The sequence below is a fragment of the Chrysoperla carnea genome, chromosome 1 (assembly GCF_905475395.1).
Source record: "Chrysoperla carnea chromosome 1, inChrCarn1.1, whole genome shotgun sequence".
Taxonomy (NCBI): Eukaryota; Metazoa; Arthropoda; class Insecta; order Neuroptera; family Chrysopidae; genus Chrysoperla; species Chrysoperla carnea.
In genome coordinates, this window is record NC_058337.1 from 137320000 (window position 1) to 137346767 (window position 26768).

The window sequence follows — 26768 nt, forward strand, 5'->3', positions numbered from 1 at the left end:
GATTAAAAAAAAATGATTGAATTAAAATTATGTACATAATGGAAATAGACAATTAAAATTATGTACATAATAAAAATGATTGAATTAAAATTATGTACATAATGGAAATAGAGAATTAAAATTATGTACATAATAAAAATGATTGAATTAAAATTATGTACATAATGGAAATATATGGCACGCCGTTTTACTATTTAATATGAATTAAAATTATGTACATAATAAAAATGATTGAATTAAAATTATGTACATAATAAAAATGATTGAATTAAAATTATGTACATAATGAAAATGATTATTATTATGATGATAACATAATAATAATGTATTATTATTACGATCATTTTTTTTTTCGGACATTAAATAGTAAAATGGCGTGCCATAAAAAACTGACATCACAGCTGAAAAGAATGACCCAAAATTAGTGGGTTTCAAAAAAAATTCCAATAAGATCAGATCCAATTTGCCTTTTTAATTTATTATCAAAAAAATCGATTTTTTTAACTTTATGGCGTCATCAGATTCAAAAAATTTTAATTTGCTCTATCAAATCCAAATTTTATCTAATTTCGATAAAACAAGTATGTAATCCTACTAAATTTGGGTCACAATTTTTAACTTTCTGATGAAAATTAACCTAGCTCTAATAGGTTTCAAGAATGTGGTGTCCTGGTCCCGGAATTAAGCACATTATCAATAGTTAAGGTGAAACTGACATCACAGCTGAAAAGAATGACCCAAAATTAGTGGGTTTCAAAAAAAATTCCAAGAAGATCCGATCGAATTTGCCTGTGTTATAAAAATAATCGAATTTTTTAACTTTATGACGTCATTAGAATCCAAAAAATTTAATTGTGCTCTATCACATTCAAATTTTATCCAATTTGGATAAACCGAGTATGTAATCCTACTAAATTTGGGTCATACTTTTCAACTTTCTGATCAAAATTAATCTAGGTCTTAATAGGTTTTAAGAATGCGGAGTTCTAGAAACGTAATTAAGCACATAAGTGATAGCCAGCTGAAAACTGACATAATAACTGAAAAGAATGACTCAAAATTAGTGGGTTTCAAAAAAAATTCCAAGTAGATCCGATCGAATTTGCCTGTGTTATCAAAATAACCGAATTTTTTAACTTTATGACGTCATTAGAATACAAAAAATTTAATTGTGCTCTATCACATTCAAATTTTATCCAATTTGGATAAACCGAGTATGTAATCCTACTAAATTTGGGTCATACTTTTCAACTTTCTGATCAAAATTAATCTAGGTCTTAATAGGTTTTAAGAATGCGGAGTTCTAGAAACGTAATTAAGCACATAAGTGATAGCCAGCGGAAAACTGACATAATAACTGAAAAGAATGACTCAAAGTTAGTGGGTTTCAAAAAAAATTCCAATAAGTTCGGATCAAATTTGCTTGTGTTTCAAAAAAATCAAATTTTTTAACTTTATTACGTCATCAGAATCCAAAAAATTTAATTTTGGTCTATCACATCCATATTTTGTCCAATTTTGATAAACCTTCTATGTTATTGGGTCATTCAAAGCTCACAAATTCTGAGATTTGAATCTGAATAAACTGAACGTAGGGTAAACAAACCTTAGATTATCTTCTTTTATGATTTTCATAAACAAACAACAAATCGATACAAAATTATCACGTAATATAGTACATCCCTCTACATAGCCAATCTACTTGAACGACATACATACTAACTATTAAACGAAACACCAATTTTCTCTCAGATATGTGTGATACACAAAGAAAACTCTGTTCCTTTTATAGAGAAGAAGAACAACCAGCTTTTCTCAATCATGCATTTTCTTTGTATATCTAATATAAAATTCAAAAGCAAAATGATAATAGTTTTTATTATACTCCAAAGACAGTGTTGTTATTTTTTTCGAAAGAAAAACCGAAGTAATAAAAATTTGAAAAAACAAAGTCTGTTAGAAAAACACCGTAAAATAAAAAAAATGATAATTTATTTAAAACACACACAAAAAAAAAATTGTAATTAAAATCTCTTCATACAGCTTTGAAAAAATAATAAGTTCACTGGTTAGTACAGTTCTTATGGGCGTATTTATTACGAAAAATGTTCGAACTTAGCCCGTCAGCACTCGCGTCAACTGTTCTATAATCTTTAGGCGTGTGATGAGATTTTTTCAAGCGTTCTACACATGCGTCAAATTTTTCACGTGTTAAATATTCTTTAACTTTGTAAATCATAACCTCAACATAATTTATAAAATTTCTTAATCTACTAGATAATTGAAAATAGTTTGATTATGTGTTTATTGAATGATGTTTGAGAGAGCAAATATTAGAGCATAGAAATAATCTAAATAATTAAATTCATTTTAACTAACTTCAGCAATTTGACTTATATTAAACTAACGAAAGTACACGAAAAGACCCGAAAATTTTCGAATTTAATATTTTTTTGCTTACTCTTTTACTACCGTGATGAGAGACATTCTTACAATTCCTGAAGGACTTCAAAAACACATTTTTAATCCCCGAACTAAAGAAAAGGGGTGTTATAAGTTTGACCGCTTGTGTGTCTGTCTGTCTGTCTGTGACATCGCAGCGCCAAACGGATGAACGGATTTTAATTTTTTTTATTTCGTTTGAAAGAAATTTAATGGAAAGTTTTCTTAGCTATGTTTCAATTCCGCGTTTAGGATGTCGTACCCGAAAACAATAAAAAATTGGCGATGACCTTTAAAACCAGCTCAGTTTGGAAAAGGGGAATTTGAACTGCACAAAATACAAAGCAGAAATTGGTATTTTTAGTTTGGAATTACATTTTTTCAAAACCGTTCAACTTTGTAATCGTTTTTGAATCTTTGAAATTCAGTACAAAAATATTATGTGTACTGAATTATAAATCGATGACCATTCTCAGAAAACAAAAAAGAAAAACTCAGTTCTAGAAATTTTTCTAAGAATTACACCCAAGTGCTTTGTACTAGTTGATTAGGTTCGAAAATTATATTATGGAAAAAAAACACGAATTAATTTTGTTATTATTATTATATTTTTTTAAATATTAAATTACAAATAAAAAGCTTACCTACGTAAAATCGAAAGGGTTTTACGCATTTTTACTTTAACGAAAAAAAAAAAATCAGAATATTATTATCGACATATTCGTCTAAAATTAATTTTTTGTACCAGATTTTACAAAAAAACAATGTTTATAATAAAAAAGTTTTACATCAAACGTAATTAAAAATTAAAATTAAAAATTATAATGTTTAATCCTTTTTATTTAATAGAAGGGTTTACCAGTTGGGGTTGTTGTTTATAATTTGTTATTGGGTATAAATTTTCGTATCATATTTATTTTTAATTTTAAAAAAAAAAATAATAATAACACACTAACCTTGAATATCAGCCAGGAATATTTCTTTGATAGCAGCGAATTCTTCATCTTTAGACATGTCTGGTGTACCAAAATCATTATTTTCTGGCCATGCTTCTCTGTAAATGAAAATTTAACGTTATCAAGTTAAGTTTGATAAAACTCTCGCAAAAATCAATTGAGAAAATCACTGATGACGTCAAGCAGCCAAATTGACAACCATGCATAAACTAATCTTATAAATTTAAACGAACAATTCTTGTATATAACAACAATCTCGGAAATGACTCCAACGATTTTCATAAAATTTATTATACAGGGGATTGTGGGGACGAAAAATCGATCTAGCAGACTTTCATTTTGAGAAAACATCGATTTATCCGTGTTTTCAGGAAAAACTGAAACATCGACTGCTAAATATGACTCCTCCTGGCATCTGTTGGCGAGTATCTACATTGTACGTGGGTCGCTTCTTATGTATGGTAAAGTGTGAAGTCCGTGTGTCTTTGTCAGTTTTGTTTTATTGATAGCTGTTATGATATATAAGTATATCGCAGTTAGCGAAGTAAAGTACACATTACCGGGATATTCAAATTGGTATTTGTGTGGAGACGTTTTAGACGGTTCTTATATTAGTGATCAAATTTGTGCCTTTTAAACTAAAGAAATACCGAGCAAAGCTCGGTCATTCAGGTACTATCTTTCTAAATACAACAACCTTCCATGAAATAGAGCATTAAAAGAGTGGTTAATTTCTTTTAGACAGTTCATTCCTACAAACTAACACTTTGGATTTAAATTACTAAGGTTTCTGCTGGAACTCAGGAAAGAGTACGCGTTTAAGCCTGTTATCACAAGGTGAGATAACCATCGAATGTTAGAGTTCGTTGTGGCGTTTGATCTTCGTAGCGATAATCGAAAGGCATCGAAAGAGATAGAATGAATCTATATTTCAAATAGTTCAATACGTAATTTTGATAAGCAACTTATTAGGCACCTGTTTCTAAAGTGAATATCCACCTTTCGGATTACACGTACATCCAAAACATTTCTAAATTTTTTTGATATATTAGTTAGATGAAGTCAAATTTAAATTGAACAAGAAACTAACAACAAGAGTTTCTTGTTACTCAAACTTTTGTATGCACCAAATATCTTAAAAGTTTTATGCATGCAATATATTATTTTTAATAAAAAAGAATAGCAAAAAATAAAAATGATGTACAAATCTCAGCCATTCCTATTTGATACTCACTTCACTTCAAACTTATGATTCTCATACATGGATGTAAGTTATCTTAACAACGAAATGCAACCAATTTTTCAAAAATATTATTCATAAAAATAATAAGCAATAATACAGTGCAACCTCGATATAACAAATTGGTAGGGAACAAGAAAGTATTCGTTATATCAAGTAATTCGTTAAACTGAGGCTTGTTATATTGAGGTTAGGTTGGTCTAAAATTTGTTATAAAGAGGTAATTAATTATGTTTCGTGTTATATAAAGGTTTTGGGTTGACAAAATTCGTTAATTAGAGATATTTTTGCACATTTTTGATAGTTTAAAATCACTTTTTTGGATAGTTGAAAATTCGTTATAAAGAGATTGTTCTCAAAAAATGTTCGTAATGTAAAGGTTTATTTTACATTGACTCTTATGGGCAATTCAAAGGGATTACGAAAAATTTGTTAAATCGAGGAATTCGTAATATTGAGGTACGTTATATTAAGGTTGCACTGTATATACGAAGTACAAACAATTTGTTGTAAAGCTATGTTCATACTTATCGACATTTATTCGATTGTTTTAGCCTTTATTTATACGCTCGATTTTTTACGATTTCAAACAATTCCTTCTCTAGTTGGATAAATATTTTTTTCCATACCTGATTATAAGCCGAAACATTTTACAAAAAAAATTTTCTGTATTTTTTACAACAAAAGAAATCAATTTAAAATAAAATAAGTCATTTGCAAAAATTTATCGAATTTATGATCAAAATCCGCTAGATTTATCCAGCTATCCCAGTTTTTTTTAATTTTCTACTTTTCTAGAGTAATTGGGATCAAAAAGTAACGAAAATCTATCTAGTTTATTTGACTATTAAGAGGGAGATATCTCAGATGCATCTCGTTATCAAAAGGACTCGATTTGTACAAAGTTTTATTTAAATTGGAAAAATACAATCTATTTTTGTTTTTGTTTTTTTTTGAAAGTTTTTCCTTCGATATGCGTGATTTCCATAAGCCTTCCCGGAAGGAAGAATCATTTTTCGTGATAGTTGTAGGACTCGTTATTCGGATTTAATATGGATTCTCGATTAAATTGTTATTGCTATAGATAATTGATGAAAATTCTAGGAATTCAACTTTGAAAATCGCCCTTATAAGAACGATTTAGTTTCTTACAACACTAGATGCAAGTATGGACATAGCTTTTACAAGAAATACAACAATTTTTCAAAAAATATTATTTACAAAAATAATAAACAATCATAATAATAATAATAATAATAATACCACGGAACAACAACTACGGTATTGTTGTAACATAAAGAACAAAATGAGAAAAGTGACAAAAAGTTTTTTACAATAAAAAGCAACAAAGTATTCCATCCAGCCAGCTAAAATTGTGTATATTATTCATATTGTTTAAAATATCAAATCCCATTGTTTATAATAGTTTTGTTGTACTAGTAGAGAAAGTTCAAATGTTTACAAAGTATCAAACAACAACAACAAAAACATTGTTAAAAAGTTACTTTTTGTTAGCTAACTATGTGGGTGTGTAGGTGTGTATGTGTCTGTGTGTGTGTGTGTGAACGATAGGAAGTTTAAAAGGATACACACACCGACCGGTAAATACAATGAGGATGACTATGAAATAAGAAAATGTTAAGTGTACAATTGAGCTCATTCAAAATAGAAACTAAAGTTAATCGTTTGGTGTACGGAATTCTAAGAACGTCGAAATTGATGAGTTTGTAACACAGAGTAGTGTTTTGAACTTCGCGGATCCAGGTAAAGTATCACTACTGATCAAGATACTCTTTGCAGATACAGTTGGAGCGACTTTTCAGACAAAACGTATGAATGTTTCAAGAGAATGTTAGAATCCCTACAAAAAAATATATCTGGCCGCGGCCTACTCCAATAATTTTCATTCAAGTTTACTTCGAAATATAACGACTTAATATTTGTAATGTCATACTATATAATGTTTCTAAGCTAATTTGAGTTCTCACGGGTAAACAGTGATGTTTACGAAAAAATGTTTCAAACAAAAGTTTTTTACTTTTTTATAAGTAACATTTTTTACTTCTAATTTTTTGTTCTATCACTAACGGTATAAAAAATGGATCTTACAGACCCAAGACCACATGTTATATGAATAAATTTAGCTACTGACGATGGTTGCTAGCTTGACGGATGGTTCTTAATATACAATTTTATTTCGAGAATCGTGGTATTTATTTCAATAACTGCATACGGGTAAAAATATATAAATCCTGACGCCACTTGTCATTTTTGCATCTTTTATCGATGATATAGTATCAACGGCAATATATAATTTGTTGAATCGTTATTTTTCGAAGCAAACGTGATTGAGAATTATCTGAGTAGGCTACAAATGTATTTAAAAAAGATTCTTATAATTGGTGTGAGTGGTCTCCAAAATAGAGTCTCGGATCATTTTTTTGGGGCTAGAATCTTATCGGAACGCTACTCACATTGCTTTTTAGAATCTGTCAAATACTTTTTGCATTCGCATTTCGCCAATCATTCTCCGAATGTTGTATTCCAAGAATTCAATCGTCTCTGTTTATCGGCAAGGAAAAATGACTTTACATATCCCCAAATAAAATAATCTAATAAGGTTCTGATCTTGTAATCTTGTAGGTCAATTAACCGTACCATAACATAAAATTAATAAAAATTTTTATATCATAAAAATAAAAAATTTAAACAATTTTCAAGCATTGCTCTAGCTTGAGTTTAACTCGTGAAACTTAACAGAAAGCAACTGTCTGCTATCCACAGGATGTAAATACTCGACGTAAATAACAAGGATGTAAAACTCGAGCGGAGAGGGTAGCAAAAAAAAGGCGCCTATCTGGGCGAAGTCTAACCTCGGTCATTGCGTACTTTGTACTGCGCATCTAGCTGTTTCTTTTTTCAATTTTTTGTCGTTTGTTTTCAATCAATTGAAAGTGATTAATTCTATAAACATCGCTTTCTCTCTCGTTCGGGAGAAATACAGCCTGGAGTTTCACGTCCTTGTTAGATGGGTTCGTGCTACTATAAAATTGGCTATGCAACAAAAGAGTGTTGCCAGCTACAAGATCAAAATTTGAGACTTTGCATATAGTTTGGCATTACAAATATGATCATATTTTTTGAATTCAGCCCCCCATGATGGGAAAAAAAAGTTTTTTAATGTTTGTTTACTAGTTGTAATCAGATAGCTTTTATGATAAATAGTCTTCATCTCCAGCATAATATAATAGCTTGTTTTTCTATTTTTAAGATCTGACAGTTAGTTTTTCTTGGAAAAGTTGTAACTTAAAGAAATGAATAAAAATCTGTAAACAATGGACGTATATTATAAAAAAGAAAGTTCATTCAAGGTACGTTTATTGTTGTTTGTTTAGTAAAATAGAAAATTCTAATGTCTGGAAGTTTATTGTATTTTAAGTTTTTCCTAGTAGAGATTACGCGTGGCAACGAATGTATTATGATTATTTGTTTATAAAATATGAAAAATATACTTCTTTGTAGTTTTCTAAGAAATTAAAGCTCTTTTAAAATCACAATTATCTACCTCTGGCGAGAATTTACTGAAATAGTACGAGAGCTAGCAACGTTTTCGAGAGTTTACTTTAAGACGAATAAATTTTTGATATTTCTTTTCTTATTAACCCCCGAAACAAAAAAGGGGTTTTATAAGTTTGGCCTCTATTTGTGTCTGTCTGTCTGTGGTAAAGTAGGCATTCCAATACGAGTTTCAGGTTTCGTATCCGGAACAACTAAAAGCTAGGCGATGATCCTCCAAATCGGTTCAATTTGGGGAAGACTTTAAGGATAAAGGTAATTAAATGGAGAGTGTCTTTAGATACGTTTCAAGTACGGGTTTAGGGTTCCCCACCCGAAAACTTTCTCGGAGGTTTTCTTATGAAATATGTTTTCTACTCAAGATCAGTAGCGTTAATGAATGCACGTTAATAAAGCACCCCCAAAATGATTTGAATTTGTTTGGTTTTAATTATTGGAAAAATTTCTAATAATTCTTTACCCGTCAGCATTCGCGTCGACCTAATTTTAAGTAACGTGACGAGAGATTTTCTCACGCATTCCACACGTGCGTCAAATATTTCGCTTGTTAAATATTCTTTAACTTTGTAAATCATAACCTCTACATAATTTAATCTTTACTAATTTCACCATATTTCTATCACAACTGTTTTATAATTTACTGAGTACAACTTATATTAAACTAAGGAGAGTACACGAATAGGCCCAAAAATTTTAGAAGTGAAGAAGAATTTCATCATTAGGAATCAAAATGGATAAAATTATATGATTATTTAAGAAGATTTTGTTTCAAATAAGTATCAATTTCAATTGAAAAATAAATCTTAAAATATTATTAAATATAAAATTTAATAACTTGCAGTTTGACAATTACATGTCAAACATAGACTTTTACAAATAAATACAATAGGAAAATGATATTTTGAGTTTACACAAACGTGATAAGACAGACAACAATATAAATGTAATATGCAATTGTTGTTAAATAACAATGACAAACAGATAATATAGAATAAAATAAAATGAATTAGGTATTATTACTTGCAAACCTTTAAAATGTCTACTAGATATTTATTTACTTACCTATAACCCGGTCAATTTAAACATTCGAAGTTACATAAAGTCCCAACAAGCTGAATTTCTGTGAAGTTGTTCAAAACATAATTACAAACAATGTCTAGAAGTTCCCCATCATTCCCCTGTAAGGAAAAAATTTAATTCAAGGTCAAAGGTCAAAAAAATTAGTTTTTCGCGATTTTCAGCAAAACGGTACGTTTTATCATAAAAGTACCTCAGACAAAAATTGTAGATCACAAAATATCTATAAAAAATGTATCAATACTTTTTTTCTTACGAGCCACCGTTTCTGAGATATAACGATTCTAAAAGTTATAAAAGTTGTTATCGTCATAATATGCACACGTTTCCACGCCACCTATGAGGTAGTGTACTTAGCGCGTTTTTGTTAACGTGGTTTCCCCAGTAGGCCTACTCCACGGGTCAGTTGTGATCCTGTTTAATGTTAAACTATTGCAAAATAACGGAAATTTTCAAAGATTGGGAAAGATAAAAGCGATGTAAATGAAAAAAAAGTGTTGAAGTTTATTCGTCTTATTCGTAAGTTTCAAATTCTTGTTCTTCTTCTTGATCTTCTTCTTGTTCTTCTTCTCCTGCTTCTTCTTCATCTTCATTTTGGATGCAAGTAAATTGCGTCAATAGCGATGTATCGCATGATACTTCGTCGGAGTCAAACGAATCCTCCATTGTTTGTGATTCAATATTAGAGCACGACCGGCCTTGAAAATTTGTGCACGCCAAAGAACAAGACAGTCCGACTTTTTTGCAACCACATTTAGCACTGCATCCCTTTTTGCAGTTGCAAAAAATAGTGTTCAGCAGTTTTTCCGGCGCAGGTGGAATTAAAGTTTGAACTGGCTCTAATATATTGTTGACCAACTTCCAACCCCAGTCTGTAGAGTCTAGCTGATAACCAAGCCACACTTGAACTTGGTAATATACTCGAAGAAGATGTTGGTGAGCAGCAACTGAGGTTGGAGGAAGACAAGCTAATTGAACTTGTTTTTTATTTTTAGTATTTTTAACGAAACATGCATATCGATGTTTATCTAAACAGGTAGTTTTTTTAGGAGCTCCGTACATAGAAAGAAGAAAGCGGATGCCGTTGGTAATAACTTCTTGTTGAGTTGAATCACTTTTTTTAAAAACTTCAGCACATTGAGCACAAGTCTTGTTTTTCAAACATTTTGAAAACTGCTGTTTTACCCCTCCTGTAAAATGCAGATGTCGTATCACAGCCAGTTATTGCGTGTAAAAATAGTACATGATCTTTACACTTTACAAAAGTAAATAAACTTTTTGATGAATATGACGATAACAACTTTTATAACTTTTAGAATCGTTATATCTCAGAAACGGTGGCTCGTAAGAAAAAAAGTATTGATACATTTTTTATAGATAATTTTGTGATCTACAATTTTTGTCTGAGGTACTTTTATGATAAAACGTACCGTTTTGCTGAAAATCGCGAAAAACTCATTTTTTTGACCTTTGACCTTGAATTAAATTTTTTCCTTACAGGGGAATGATGGGGAACTTCCAGACATTGTTTGTAATTATGTTTTGAACAACTTCACAAAAATTCAGCTTGTTGGGACTTTATGTAACTTCACTCTCATTTTTTGTTTAAATTGACCGGGTTACTACAAAATATATTTTATTTATTTAATAAATAAAAGGATTTAAACAGACAAGAGACATATAATAATAATAATTGAAATTAAATTTGTTTTCATTATATTTATGTACAACGTGTGCCATGTTATTAAAGCTGACACTCATTAGATACTCCTGATGGCAAATCTATATATATAAAACAAAGTCGTGTTAGTTACACTACTTATAACTAAAGAACGGCTGAACCGATTTAGCTGAAAATTGGCAGGGAGGTAGTTTAGAGCCAGGAGAAGGACATAGGATACTTTTTTATCCCGTTCGACAGCATTCCCGTGGGACTTGATAACTGGGTTTGGTATCGGTGGTGGTGCCATCTATAGTAAACATATTGAACTAACATTAATTTCGATGGTGGTACCTTCTATGGTAAACAGATTGAACTAACATTTATTTCGATGGTGGCGCAATCTATGGTAAACTTATCGAACTAACATTTATTTCGGCGGTGATGCCATCTATGATGAACTTATTGGCCAATCCTTAAAAGTTTGTGGTTTAAATCTAGAACATTCATGTTTTTCCCATGGTCAATTATACGTGGCATGTCGGGAAGACGGGTCGGAAGACCATCTGCGTTGTTTGTTTTTGCGCCTGATAATAAAACAAAAAATGTCGTGTATCACAAGGTACTTAAATGAAGAGCAACCTATGTACTAAAATACAGAAATAATTATGAATGATTAATGTTTTTTTTTTTTTTTTTCCAATTTAAAAAAAAAAAAAAAAAACTGCTTATTTATTGCCATTAAGGCGGAACAAAGTTCGCCGGGTCAGCTAGTCTTATATATTTAAACGAGCAATTCTTGTATTATCAACAATTTCGGAAAAGGCTCCAACGATTTTCATGAAATTTATTGTACAGGGGATTTGGGGGGCGAAAAATCGATCTAACTTGGTTTCATTTTTAGAAAACGTCTTTTATCCGTGTTTTCAGGAAAAACTGGAATATCTACTGCAAATCTGAATCTTTCTGACTTCTATTGGCGAGTATATACATTGTACGTGGTTCGCTTCGTATGTATTGTATAGTGTGAAATCCTTTTTCAGTTTTGGTTGATATATAGCTGTTGTGATTTATACGTATATCGTATTTAACAAAATAAAGAACATTGCCGGGATATTCAAATTGGCATTTGTATGGAGACAACGCACAAACAACTTGCATTTTATATTTTCTTCAGAGAATTTTAGACGCTACGATTTTTATAACTTTTTATACCATGTATATATGAAATATACATAGTATATTAAGTTTAGTCCCAAGTTTGTAACGCTTAAAAATAATGATGCTAGGAAAAAAATTTTGTTATAGGTGTTCATAAAATCACCTAATTAGTCCATTTCCGGTTGTCCGTCCGTCCGTCTGTGGACACGATAACTCAAAAACGAAAAAAGATATCGAGCTGAAATTTTTACAGCGTACTCAGGACGTAAAAAGTGAGGTCAAGTTCGTAAATGAGCATCATAGGTCAATTGGGTCTTGGGTCCGTAGGACTCATCTTGTAAACCGTTAGAGATACAACAAAAGTTTAAATGTAAAAAATGTTCCTTATCAAAAATTAAACAACTTTTGTTTGAAACATATTTTCGTAAACATCACTGTTTACCCGTGAGGGCGCCAAATAGGCGGAAATTTTATAATATGTACCATACTTGATTATCAGTTATGTATGTGTCACATGTTTGTATGTGTAATGTGATAAAGAAATCAACACTGACTATACATGGTATTTCAACAAGTAACTCAGTCAATTGTTTGTTTTCACTTGTTTAAATCTAATTTTTATAATTGAAAAGATAAAATAAAAAAAATTGTAGAAATTCTATAAAAAAAAATTTTGTAGTTTTTTTTTTCATTTTAGGACTTAAGTCACAGAAAACTATTTGGTTTCACAATAAGATAAATATTTATTATAAAATTACGTTGAATCGATTCGAGAAATCGCTCTTGTCATTGGAATTCTACCGATATATCAGAAACTAAACATATAATCATAAAAGGAACCCGATTTTTGTTGTTTTTGGGCCAAAATTATCTAATCTGATGAGTTTTATCGAAATTGGAGACAATAAATTTTTCTATAATTTTTACAATTTTACTAAGGGTACACCTTGGGAAAAATTCGAAAAAATCAAAAATTACTTTTTGCTCTGGAATTTGATAAAACTCGGTATGTAGAGTGATTTTGACTGACAAATTATAAAAATCATAGTTATTTAACGATTTTTCTAGGAATTTCAATGATATCGCCCGAAGAATGTAGAGAAATTTTCGATGGTTCGATGGTTTTTCGAGATCTACTCGTCTAGACATTATATTAATCAAGTTATTTTTAGGGTATTCTTGGCTTTGCATAATAAAAAAACAATGACAGCACAAAATATTGAATTTCTTGGTTTCTTTTTAAGAAGTACCCATTAAATCTCAAAAATCTAGTTTCGGTTTTCCAAAAAAATCACAGTTACAACAAAGTTATTTTTTAAATTATTTTTTTAGGATTTACTTAGTAAATTTCTTCAGTTAAGCATATTCCTTGATATTTTCTGTTTTTTCCCGTTTGTAATCACTCTAACTATTTAAGAGAAATAGTCACACAATTTAGAACGAATAAAACTTCCAGGCATAAATTGTTTGACATATTTCAAGCCATAACTTAAATCTCTGTTGCCATCGGATAAAGACGTTATGACATGTATTCTATAAAATTATTTGGTATAGTTTTTTTCTTTATTATCCAATAGGAAGAAATGTACATTTATCTAGATCACACTGTACTTAATACACAATTTATATAAGGAGGTTGATATATGAATTGAAATATATACAACAAAGAAACACAACAAACCCTATAGAGTAATCTATTCTGGACCACTCAACCAAGAAATTAATTATAAAGTTATTAAATACGCTATAAAGCACATACATACAAAGTATATAATATATACTATATAGTATTATATACTATTATATACTAGTATATACTACAATGTATATAATACATACAAGTTTAAAGTCATACTATACGCTATACTTCACTCATTGTACCGACTCAACCGACTTACAATCATCAACAATAATTATATACATACTTCTTGTCTTCAGCATCATGAGTCCTGTGTTCTCTGCTCAAAAACTCTTAGATTAGCCTCGCACGACCAATATTTTTTAACCAATATTGAACAGTATATTGATCAGCTGAGGCGTATATTGAAGCAATAATATTGATTAGATCAACCCGTGCAGAATTTCGCAGTGCGGTACCCATGGGTAAGAACAGGCTAGAAAAATTATAAATAAGTGAGTAATTTACTTTCATTTTATTTATAGGCAATTTTATTACGGATATGAAATACAAATTGCATAATGAACAAAATTAAATCTTAATATTATTTTTCTAGCCTGTTTTTTCCTAAGTGGAACATATTAAACTGAAAGTTTATTTTTCGTCATTAGCCAGCACGATAAGCTTTAAAATAACAAGGTAAATCATGGAAATCGAAAAAGGAAACGGGAAGATATCGCGTGGACAAGATAATTATATACAGTTTAGCAACCATATCGTTAGGAATTTATAATATATGATGTAAGTTCAGTTCTCATGGACGTTCTTATGTATAAAGCAAAGAAAGAATACACATTAAATGAATGAACACACATTGAAGGATTCAATGTGTGTTCTAACAACTGTTCTAAGCAATGTTCTAACAACTGAATGTATACACATCATACTCAATGGTATGATTGCCCGCGCATCACACACACTATATACCCGTCTCTCTTTCTTTGTTTTATACATAAGAATGATCAATTTTCTGTACGTACAACCATTTTACCAAGAAATTTCTTATTTCTTTTCAACAAGCTTCATTTAGTACAAAATCAACAATGATAAAAAAAAAACAGTACAGCCGTGCAAGTAGTGGTAATTTCATATCGCTAAACAAAATTAATCTAAAAATTTTGAATATTTTGATCAATTATTTTCATTTTCTAACAATCGTTTGAAATATTTTTACTGTCTAGACGTTTTTAATATACAAAATACAAATCTATTTTTTCCCTAATTAAAAAGGTAAGTGAAAAGGTACGATAAAGTACAAATTATTAAACGTATTTTCATAATACAGATTTTCTTTCGATCAAGTATGAATGGTGGGATAAAGGTTCTGAAGATGGTTATGAAATTTAAATTCATTTGAATTGATTTCAAGTTATTTAATGAATTCGAAGCCATTTAACCAAAATTATAACTGAAACTTACTAAGAAGACTCACATCTTTTTTACCGGGAAATGATAAAACAAAATGTTAGGTATAGTGAACAAAATAATGAATCCAAATGACAGTGCCCAACTGACAGAAACCTAACATGAATTATCTATCTTACAACAATTACCAATCATGGGAATATTATTTATATAGCCTCGTAATTAACTCAAACCCCTTCCCTTTGAAAAAAAAAATCCGAAAATTTAATTGAAAGAGACATCTGACATGAAGTTAAACCATCTCCTAAAGCATCTAGAATTCGAAAATTTTAATTCGAACGCAATGCTTTACATTCGTAAAGGACCATCCATTAAGTATGTCACACTTTAAGGGGGAAAGGTGTCAATGAAATGTGACATTGTGTGACAAAGAGTAGGGGGGTGATAAAAGCTTTGTGACGTCACATATTAAAATTTAAAATAGTAACGCAAAATTTGTGTATAAAAACAAACAAAAAAACTAAGAGATAGACAGAAGTTTAAATGTTACATATAAAAAAAAATAAACAACTTTTGTTTGAAACATTTTTTCGTAAACATCACTGTTTACCCGTGAGGGGACAAATTAGGACAAAGTTTGGTGTCCATCTTCTTCCAAACCAAATTTGTCTTTATTTTTGCCTGCAACATGCGTTGTAATTTACTTCCGTGTGAATAAACACAAATAATTTATCAAACGTGCGGTGAATTTACGTTAGTGTGACCGAAGTTTTAAGTTTCGAAAAGTATTTCCGTCAACGGAGCGAAGCGATAAATGCCTGACCCCGTTCGCTCATCAATATTTGTATCAGTAACAAGCTTATTTTCGTCATATTGCCATTAAACATAGCTAAAAATAATCAATGAAAAATCACAAAAAAATTTGAAAAACCATACCGATATCTTCAGTAGTTTCCTAATAGATTTAATAGATTCCATAGTAAATAATATCTTGCAAAAAATCATTGTAGAAATAGATAAAATAAACCTACATCGATAAATATTGAGTCAATTATTGAGCTATTAAACAAATTACAAGTACTTATTATAAACCAAGAGTTCAAAGAACAAATTTTATGTACAAAACATCAACAATATTATTTATAAACAAAATAAAACAAAACAAAAAATTATGATTACTTACCGAGCAGCTCGAAGAAAACCGATTGCTTGTTCATATTCGTGTTGCCGTAGCAACCTTTGTATCTTATACATCGCCTCTGCTCTGTGAGAAAAAAGAAAAGAGGATTAAAAAGCTTTTAAAAGAATGTAATAAATAAAAGCTCTTAGGAAAAGATAATTAGATTATTGCAAAACCAATATTGGAAGTTTTTCATAAATGTATGTTTGTGTAAATATGTTTATGAAATGAGAATTGTGAAATTATATTTTCCAGACGTCTGATTTTTATGATCATAGAAATATTATTTATTTATAAATATAATAATTCCACTTCTACTCTTTAATATCAACATAAATTTATGTTAACATTTAAAATATTGTTCTATGCATAATAAGAAGTAACAGGCCGTGAAAGCAAACCCTGCCACATATAGGTTAAGTTAGGTTAGGTTATATTGGCTGTCCACGAAACACACACTCAGGCTATAGAGCCCATTGTGTTACCATATATGTGTTTTACCACCTTTCCGCTGATAATTCAGAAGCTGAGTTCACCTCTTTCATGTATATTCCATGCACTACACCAGCCCATCACAACTATTAATTAAATTAACTAAGCATACCGCGGGCGAAATTGGTTACGCCTTAATCAACTGAGCCAATAGAGCGACTGCCACATATAATAAACCAAGCTTCTTTCTGATATACAAATAAAAATAGATAATGGTGAACAAATTCAAAAATTCGTTTTCAATTTTTCGCAAACGAATTTTATCTACCATGTTAACAAAATTAATTCGATGGTAGAAAAGTAAATAACAAGAGATACTCGGAAAATCATAAGGACGAACAATTGAAATAATTTGACCAAGTGGTGCAATTGTGATGTGGAACTCTTTGAGTACGGAGCCCTAGACTCGCACTTCATCGGTTTTTTATTTTGCGATTCCAGTAGTTTTGCCTTTAATACTATTTTTATAATGCCATCAATTATTATAGACTAAAAACTACTCATGTACTTAAAATTTTCCGATTTTCCATTATCAATTCATTATTTTTCTAATCTACATATATAATCTAGCGTAATACCACGGACTCACTGATTCATCACGAGATCTCTAAAACTATGCACCCGATTCATTTGAAATTAAGCATAGTTACAGATTTTTGGAAATTTACCTCCTCAGGTGGTGAAAAAGGAGATGAAGTTTGTATATGGAAATCCCATGAAAATAATTTTATAGACAAATTAGGGTCAACGTTTGCCAAATTTTAATTTTAACTACGGTTTTTTCTGTTAAAAAAATAGTTTTCTAGCAAAGCGGTAGGTTCACAGCTACTTTTTTAATATTTGTTATTATTTATTGTCTTAATAGAAATATCTGGATGACCGAGCTTTGCTCGGTTATTCGCCAATAGATGTCAGCAAGAGTCATATTTTTCACTTTAGACTACTCAAACGCCTCCTTTTTGTTATGTTATAATTTGCATTGTATTTCATTAACTACGTTATACACCAATAGATGTCTGATGAATTTTTCATGAAAAGACGGATAAAAGGACATTTCTGATAAATGAAACCTAGCTAGATCGACTTATCGCCCCAAAAAACCCCTACATACATATATATATATATATATATATATATATATATATATATATATATATATATATATATATATTATATATATATATATATATATATATATATATATATATATATATATATATATATATACAAGAATTGCTCGTTTAAATATATAAGATGTAATAGAATCAAAAATATGAAAGCTAAATCCGAGAGGCCTACAAAAAACAATTCGAATGATCAAGTAACATTAAAGACTCAACAATGGAAAACGCATATTTTTTATATATTATCCAAAATAATTGGAATTAAAGCAATCCATTAAAATCTGAAAAAAAACTTTGCTCACTTATTCGAAAAACTTCTTCATACTTGATAACGTTATTTATATTCATAAAAGTTGATTTTACTTTAAACGAAAGAAAGCGAATAAACTTGAAAGAAAACTTACTTTTGGTCATCGATTGGTACATCGGATGCTGCATCGAACGGTACTATATCTTTGGGTATAGCACCATCATTTTCTAGAACCACAGATATTTGAGTGGCAACATCATCCCATTGACCATGTATATCCATAATTGTTGGTTGTGATGATTTTACAGCCTTTGATTTTGATTCTATATAAACAGAAAAACCACAAAACCATCGTAATTACTTATAATAATGATCAACTCAAACAGAATAACCTTCAACGATGCGATGCGATGGTTTAATATTTAAAAACCTACCGAGTTATTCAAAATTATAGTTTTTCCTAATTATATTTTTAAACGTATTATTTTATTACTAGTTTCACAAAGTTTAGAAAAACCGATTAACTTCCGCGTCCAGAAAATGATCAATGTAAAAGATATGTTACAATTTTGTTTCTACTGGGTACTTTTTCATTTATTGAAAAATGTTAAAATAACAACACGATAATTTCGGTTATTATCTTGATTTCTGTAATACCGAAACTTACCAGTAATTTCAAATCTACGGAGACCTTAAGCTGATCCGAATTAGCGTCGTAAACCTTTATAGCAGTAATTCTCAAAGCAAGCGATAAGGCCCCCTAGTGGGCGCAAGAAGCATACAGGAGGGCGGTAAGGGTAAGTTGTAATTTTCTTTTAATATTAAACTATCTAGTATGTAATTGAAACCTACTTACTTGGGGGGCGCTGCAACATAATTGACTCTCGAAGTGGGCGATAGACGAAATAAGTTTGAGAATCTCTTATTTGTAGTGTTTTCATGACAAAGAAGGGAAAATTCGCCCAGGAACTCATCAATTTTTACTTTTGTTTTTTGACACTTTCTACTACGAGACGAATGTTTGCATTCTCAAGAGACATACAAATGTTTGGCGAATATATTTGATAAACAAGTGAAATTTAAAAAATTTAAAAAGCACCCGTCAAATTGTTCAATCACGGAACTATAAACTCGCATTTGAAACAAATCTAAGAACACTCTCCATTAAATTACCTTTTTATTAATTACTTAACCGACAAATTCCCTTATGCCTTTTTCAAAACAATAACTCAAATCGTCATCGCATCGACGTCATCATGCTCATTTGAAAAAACAGCCTTTTCGAGATAAAATTGTAGAGAAAAGTTTGGTAGACTCGTCCAAAGGAAGGTAGCAATGGTGTTTCATGGTCTATATGTCGATTGCTTCATTCTTTCAACCTGTATTAGCTTGGCTATGTTCGGTTCAAACATGGTCAATTCGAAATGCCAAAACTATCTAACAATTTGCTGTATTGGAAAGTCAATCGCGAATATAAAAATACAACATTCGTCACATCACTCTCTCTTTGCTCAGGTATTGTTGAATGGCAACAAATAAATTCAGCGAAATGGAAGTTAGATATTTTGAACAAATTTTTAGAAATTATTTAACTTAATAATAAAAAAATCACTTACTTTTCTTTTTCGATTTTGTTCGAACTGGTTTTTGTACAATCAATTTATCAGTTTTACAAAAATGTTCCAACATTTTTAAGAAGACATGCTGTGTTTCAATCAAATCTTTCAAATACGCTCGTGACATCTTCAACTCATCATAATTCGTCATTAAATTCAACACAGTTTCAGAATATTCAATCACATAAAATATGTTACTTTTAATAACTTGTGATGAATGTCGTACAGTTTGATCCGACGATTTATCCATGGCGATTAATGTGTATAATAGTTCACGATAAGCACGTAGACCAAGATGTAAACGTCTTGACCAGACCATAAATTTCTTCTTATCCATTTTGATCATTTCGTAATATTGATCCATTTGTTGTTGGATGAAATGGAATGTTGATACAGACATTGTTTCACTGATAACGAAAAAAGAGTTAAGCATAATTTGGATTCCAAAATTCATGACATATGAGGAGAATGACTCTTAACAATTTGGGAAATAGTTTCTAATAGAAAAATTCCAAAAGCCGTCATGAAGGAAATAAGTAGATTTTGGTTAAGTGAATCTCTCTTCACTTAAATCCACGAGTCTCGCTATTCGTAGATAATATTTTCCCGGTGAATTCTATTCGCTGATTAATTCGCTTCTAGATCATTGACGGTAGGTTAAGTTTAATTAAAAGAGTTATCCAAAATTGTTTTCTGTGTAGCTAACTTTGTTTGTAATGGCAAATAATTTTAATTCGGTGGCATTGCAAATTTTCACGAGTGGTTTATAACTTGTTACAAACTAAAAATTGAAAGAGGAAAAACATATATTTCTCTTTTTTTAGGTAATATAAAATATTAAATTGCCCTAATAAAATTTTCCTCATTCCCTTTTTTTATATACAGGGTTTGTCAAAAAAAATGAGGGTAAAAATCTAAATATATACGAAACAAGTGAAAACAAACAATTGACTGAGTTAATTGTTGAAATACCATGTATAGACAATGCTGATTAAGCAATCCTTTGTTTTTTTAATGTCATGTAAGTAAAGAAAGATAGCCACTCTTACTCACAAAATAATAAGAGTATCTTTCTTCTGACTCCCTCAGTGAACATATTATATACTATAAGCAAACTAATACTCATGCAGGGTGACTTTTTTAAGTTGCCATGCTTGAAACTCGATAAATAAATTTAATAGAGGAAAATGTTTCAAACGAAAAATGTTAGTTTTAAAGTCACACATCTTATACCGGCATCGAATTCGATCTAACTTTTCAGGTTCAATTAACATCTCACTCTTATTCATAACTGACAAAAATTAGTTAAACACTTTAAATTAGAAAGTTGTTCTTTATAAATACGCAAATATTTTTTATTTGAAACATCTTTTGTAAATCGAATAGTTTAGACAACAATTGATTGCAAAAATCTATCTTTTTGTTCGCTTGTTCATTCAATTTATAATATATATGTAATCTATATATATAAAAAGAGAGTGTTTGTTTGTATGTCCCCGATTTTCCCTAAAACTAACCATTGACCTTCGGTAGGGGATTATGTCATTGGGTAGCCCTTAGGCTCCCATTGTGAATAAGGGAGTTTGGTGGGGGTGGAATTAAAAATGATCTAGGAATTCATAGAAAATAGATTAAAAAATAGTTCTAATAATTTTCAATAGATGGCGCCACTGTCAATAGTACAATTTTCACTAGGTGGCGCTACTGGCGCAAATGTCTTTCGATTTTTTAGTTCTAATAATTTTCAATAGATGGCGCCACTGTCAATAGTACAATTTTCACTAGATGCCGCTACTGGCGCCAATGTCTTTCGATTTTTCTCGAAAATTCTGGAATGTTCCATGGATTTCTATCGAATTTTCTAGAATTTTCTCGAACATTCTGGAATGTTCTATGGATTTCTATCGAATTTTCTAGAACTTTCTCGAATATTCTGGAATGTTCCATGGGTTTCTATCGATCTTTCCCTTACTTTTCTGTACACACAGAGAGTGTAGACATAATATTGGGATCGGCCAAAAAAATCTTACTGTTCCGTACACACAGAGAGAATTAAAAAAAAAGTCTTTCATTTAACAATTTTGATATTTAAATGTGCAAAAACAACCCAGCGAAGCGGGTTTAACAGCTAGTACTCTTATATTGCTAGCAGAGTGAAAACTTCACGGTGCAGACGATATATTCTACAGCGTTAGAACTTCCTATTTCAATGTCAGTCATAGCAATGAGATACAATTTGAAGTAATACGAGAGTTGGTAGTGAGTGCTATACTTCCGCTGACTTTTTCGAGTATGTATACCATATATGTAATACTCCTATATTGCCAGCAGAGTGAGAGTTAGGGTGAAAACATCACCGTACAGACGATATATTCGTCTCAAGTGTAGGACCGTGACTGCTTGCTCATGAGTCACTTCATGGACAATAGTATTCGTGGCGCGATAATAAATGGGCAATGGTAAAAGAAGGCGCGATTCCAGCGTTTCTCTCATAGAGGAACATAGAACGCTGGCAATATAAGAGTATTACATACATGATGTATATTCGGTGATGATGCTGGGATGAAGATTAACGTCCAATTCAAGGTGCAGCTTTGTTTAATATATTAATATATGGTTTCTACATTTCAGTTTTTTTAACTGCCCGATTAAAGTGATTCACTCTGTATGATTGTAAAATGTGAATATACTAATTTTGTTGAACGCCACTAAAATATATTTTGAATATTTACAAATAATAAACGTGGCAGTTAAATAGGCCATTACTCACATAGTTATTATAAACCTGTATGTACTATGTACCATTGTACCAAGGGGTCTATGGGGTTGGTTGTAAAATAAAATATTTACAAAACAAAAAACTTTTATAACCGTTATTAAAAGTATAATAAGTAATTAAATTAAAAAGCAATGTAATAATGTATACAAAGTATTTACTTATTATATAGGTTAGGTATATACGTTTATATACACCTACAATAACAACTACGCAACAATAATTACAATACAGTTAAACCTGAAAACGTTGTGGGAAAATAAGTCAATTTCCAAAACCCATATACGTATTATCTCATCTTTTTACAAGAAGCTGAATATTTCTTTAACAAATCGTTTTCGTGGAAAAATAATCGGAATAGAAGTTAATTATTGTTTTCGAACACAGAAAAATTAACGTAAATTTTCCAACCGAATATTCATTTCCTACGCTAAATATTTGCAGTTCCTACGCTAAAACTAAGGTAAAAACCACTTTTCGATAGAATGTAACGAATTTTTCGTTCAAAGACTAAGAATAGGGCATGCTATGAAATCCCAATGTTTCAGAAATTTTGACACGTGATAATTAATATCTTAGTTTCTAATCTGGACAAAATTATGTCAAAATTAATATCTCGAAAACAAAACAATGTGATGCTATTTTGTACTTTTTTTTTAATTCTGCCGAGACAATTTTTTAGTATCGTAAAAGTTAGAGAGACAGTGAGTTTTATATGCTTTGACCTTCGAAATCACGAACTTTGAAGCGGATTATCTCGCAGTCTAAACGACCAAAAATTCTGAGTGAATATTGGACTGATACTTTCATGCTGGAAATACCTTAAGAATAAAACGGAGTCAGTAGAACCACCTGGTGGTAGCTAGTCGTTGAAATATACGGTTTTGGCCTTGTTTTGAATCGCAATTCCTTATCAATGCGATACATGATCGTCCTGATAAATATACCCATTTTCATTTCCCGGGTTTGATGAATTTTTTCTTGCAAACGCTTCAACAGAACTAAAGGATTTTGATCAATTTTTTCCATTTTTTTCCTGAACGCTTTGAACTCCTCACAAGACTCTCATTTATATGACTCACTATTAGCTTTCATCTCAAAACCTTTACTTTATTGTAAAATTTTTGACGCATTGCTAAAGTGAACTGGTTTGATCAGAAAGCTGCTGCGAACAAATTTGATGAGCCGCGTTCAATTTAGGCTCAGAAATGAAGGCGAAAGTTGTCAGCTTAGGTTCCTAAAATACGTTCACATACTAGAGGAAAGGGATTTCGGTTAGCGTGACAAGACGTCACAATAGGGCGGAGGGTTTAAGGAAACGTAATTTTCGCAGTACATCAAACAATTCTAATTTTTCTTGTTTAATTTTTAGTTAGAAAGTCATTCGGGTTGAATGTGAAAATGTATTGGAGAGGGGAGGCAATCTTGCTTTTTGTAAAATTTTTAGGGGGGGTGTGGTCGCAAAGAGTGTGACGCACCGTGATGAAGAGGGAGGGATGAAAGATGATGAAATTTAACGTGACGTAGTTTATTATCGCTCCCCTACGAGAATTAATTTTTTCAATTTTTTCGCCAGTTTTTTCTAATTACAAGTAATTTTCCCGGCAGTTCTTTTAAAAATAAATTGAAAAACTGAAGTTAGAACTTCTTATGAAAGATCAATTATATTTTTAATGTATCTGTCTGAAATCTTATGGACCCTTCCTGTAAAAAAAGTTCCATATTGTTCCCATTTCATAAAGTTTAACTAATGATAAGAAAAACCCATAAACATAAATAAAAAAAAAATGAACTCACCTGACCAATTTCACTTGAAATTTATAATATCTGTTAAACTCCATAAAAAATCGAATTGCCCATAAATAATACGTTTCGTCGTTATTCTGTGACTTGGCTCGCACCAAACGATCCTTAACATTATACATTAACGTGTTGTAAGCACCATTCAAGAATTCAATACAATATTCCTTTAAAAATAGTCGTATTGAGAACGCAGAACGACGTTGATTTGTTGTGTCATCGTGTAATGGACGCTTATTCTTTGGTTTACGATACGGGTTCTTTTCATTATCGAAATTTAATTTACTTAATTGATGGAATGGTTTATGAAATATAATATCATTTTCATTTGATATTGATTTCATATTTTTTACAACATATGTACCACCAAAACGGGAATGTCTAGAAAAAATACAAAATGGTGATTTTAGCAATTTAGCAATTTTTTCAAAGTCTTTTCAAAACAGTTAACAATTGATAACCCAAACGTTTTGTCATGAAAAGATAATTTCTATATTTGAAAAATCATTTTAATTTATTAAATTGTGATTTAATTATACGTAAAAGTAATAAATTATATTGGCTTATTTAATTAATTAACACCCGGTAGGTTAGTTTAGAGTGGCTGTCCTGGGTTGGGACACACTTAGACCATAGGATCCTGCGATACCAAAAAACGATCGAATCATCCCCGAACACTACTCCATAAACCATTTTAAGCTGTTTAAGAACCGCAGGAGCACTTTGTCAATCTCCTCATAGCAAGAATTGGACAGTGACGTCAGTGAAAGAGAAAATGACTGATATAAGAATTTTTTTACCTTCGATATTCTTTAAATTTATTAAGAGCTAAATTTGACCCAAAAAATCCCAAAAGTAGGGTTTATTTAATGATTAGATGCGTGGCTTTTGAGATATAATCCAAATTTGGACACAAAGAGCGATTTTCTCAGAAACTATACATCCAATCGATACATACACCCGATTTTTGTATTTATTGAGTGAAAATTTATATAGGAACCTTAACCTTACCTTCCTAATCTTATGTAGGAAGTTTAATCGAAATCAGAAACAAGAACTTTTTTCCGAATTTTCCGAATTTTTTCTAAGGGGTACCCCTTAAGAAAATTACAAAAAATTTTTGCCTTCGATATCGATAAAATTCATAATATAAGATAATTTTGACTCAAAAAATAAAAAAATCGGGTTTATTTAATGATTGGATGCGTGGCTTTTGAGATATCACCCAAAATTGGACACAAAGAGCGATAATCTCAGAAACTATACATCCAATCGATACATAAACCCGATTTTTGCATTTTTTGGGTCAAAATTAGCTTATATTCAGAGTTTTATCTAAATCGGAAACAAAAACTTTTAAGAAAATTGCAAAAAATCGAGACACAGTTGACCTATGTTGCTCATTTAAGAACTCGACCTTACTTTTTTTACGCCCTGAGCACGCTATGATATCATGAGCAGATATCAATTCTTTGTTAGAGATATTTAAAACTTACCCTTTAAACCCAAAAGATTTGGAGCAAATCTAGAGTGTAAAATTTTTTATTTTATATGAAAAAGTCAAATTTTTAACGCCTGTCGTTCGAATTCGAAATTAGTCGCTTCCGGCCACAATGTTAGGTGATTAATTAAACAAGACATTTATAATTGAAATTATTGATAGTTTCTGAGTAGATCTTTCATCACCAGAATTATAAGGCGAAGTCATTATAAACGATTTTCACTATATATGCTGTTAGTGACGTCAATTTAGTACAATTTATTGGAACTTGCTATAGTATCATCGTAAACGAAATTCGCCATATGTATGATATGTGTGTAACAGTCATGTCAAACTTTAAAGATATCTCGAAAAATTGAAAGATAAAAATAATATTTTGAAATGACATTTCCGGGAAAAAAAGGAATGTAGTTGACATTTTATTTCGAAAAAACAAAAAAAAGCAAATTTTCATTAAAATGATATGAAACTTTTTTATATTATGTAAATTTTCCGTTTTTCATATAAAATAAAAAATAATTTTATACATTGGGAATAAAAATTGGGTAACAGCTAACTTTTAATTATTCGTCCCTAGGCACATCATATTTTGTTGTATATTTAATATTAAAAATTACCGTTCTCTATAATGTGAATACAAGGTGACCTCATCTTCCCCCTAATACTTTCTACTTTAAGCACCTATGAGCTTTTTTTGAAGGTCGATATGTTCACGAATAATTTATTGTGAAGTATAATTAACTTTTTTAATGAGTAGAAGCAAAAAGTAAAATCGTTCAACCGACGTGACGATAGACTACTTCAATGATCTCGTTGGCCACTCTAATCAAGAACAGCTGAAAAATTAGAGTAAATGAGTTTCTTTTTGGATGTC

General features: G+C 30.5%; 1 protein-coding gene across 1 annotated transcript in view; it reads right to left on the reverse strand.

Moving 5' to 3' along the window:
* Window positions 1–26768, reverse strand: part of LOC123305050 (protein timeless homolog) — a 573972-nt gene that overhangs the window by 483198 nt on the left and 64006 nt on the right. The window contains exons 5-9 of the mRNA XM_044886653.1: window positions 24391–24774; window positions 19818–20224; window positions 18356–18524; window positions 16339–16419; window positions 3399–3496 (exon numbers count right to left, since the gene is read on the reverse strand). Coding sequence (XP_044742588.1) covers window positions 3399–3496; window positions 16339–16419; window positions 18356–18524; window positions 19818–20224; window positions 24391–24774 — 1139 coding nt within the window. The remainder of the gene's footprint in view (window positions 1–3398; window positions 3497–16338; window positions 16420–18355; window positions 18525–19817; window positions 20225–24390; window positions 24775–26768) is intronic.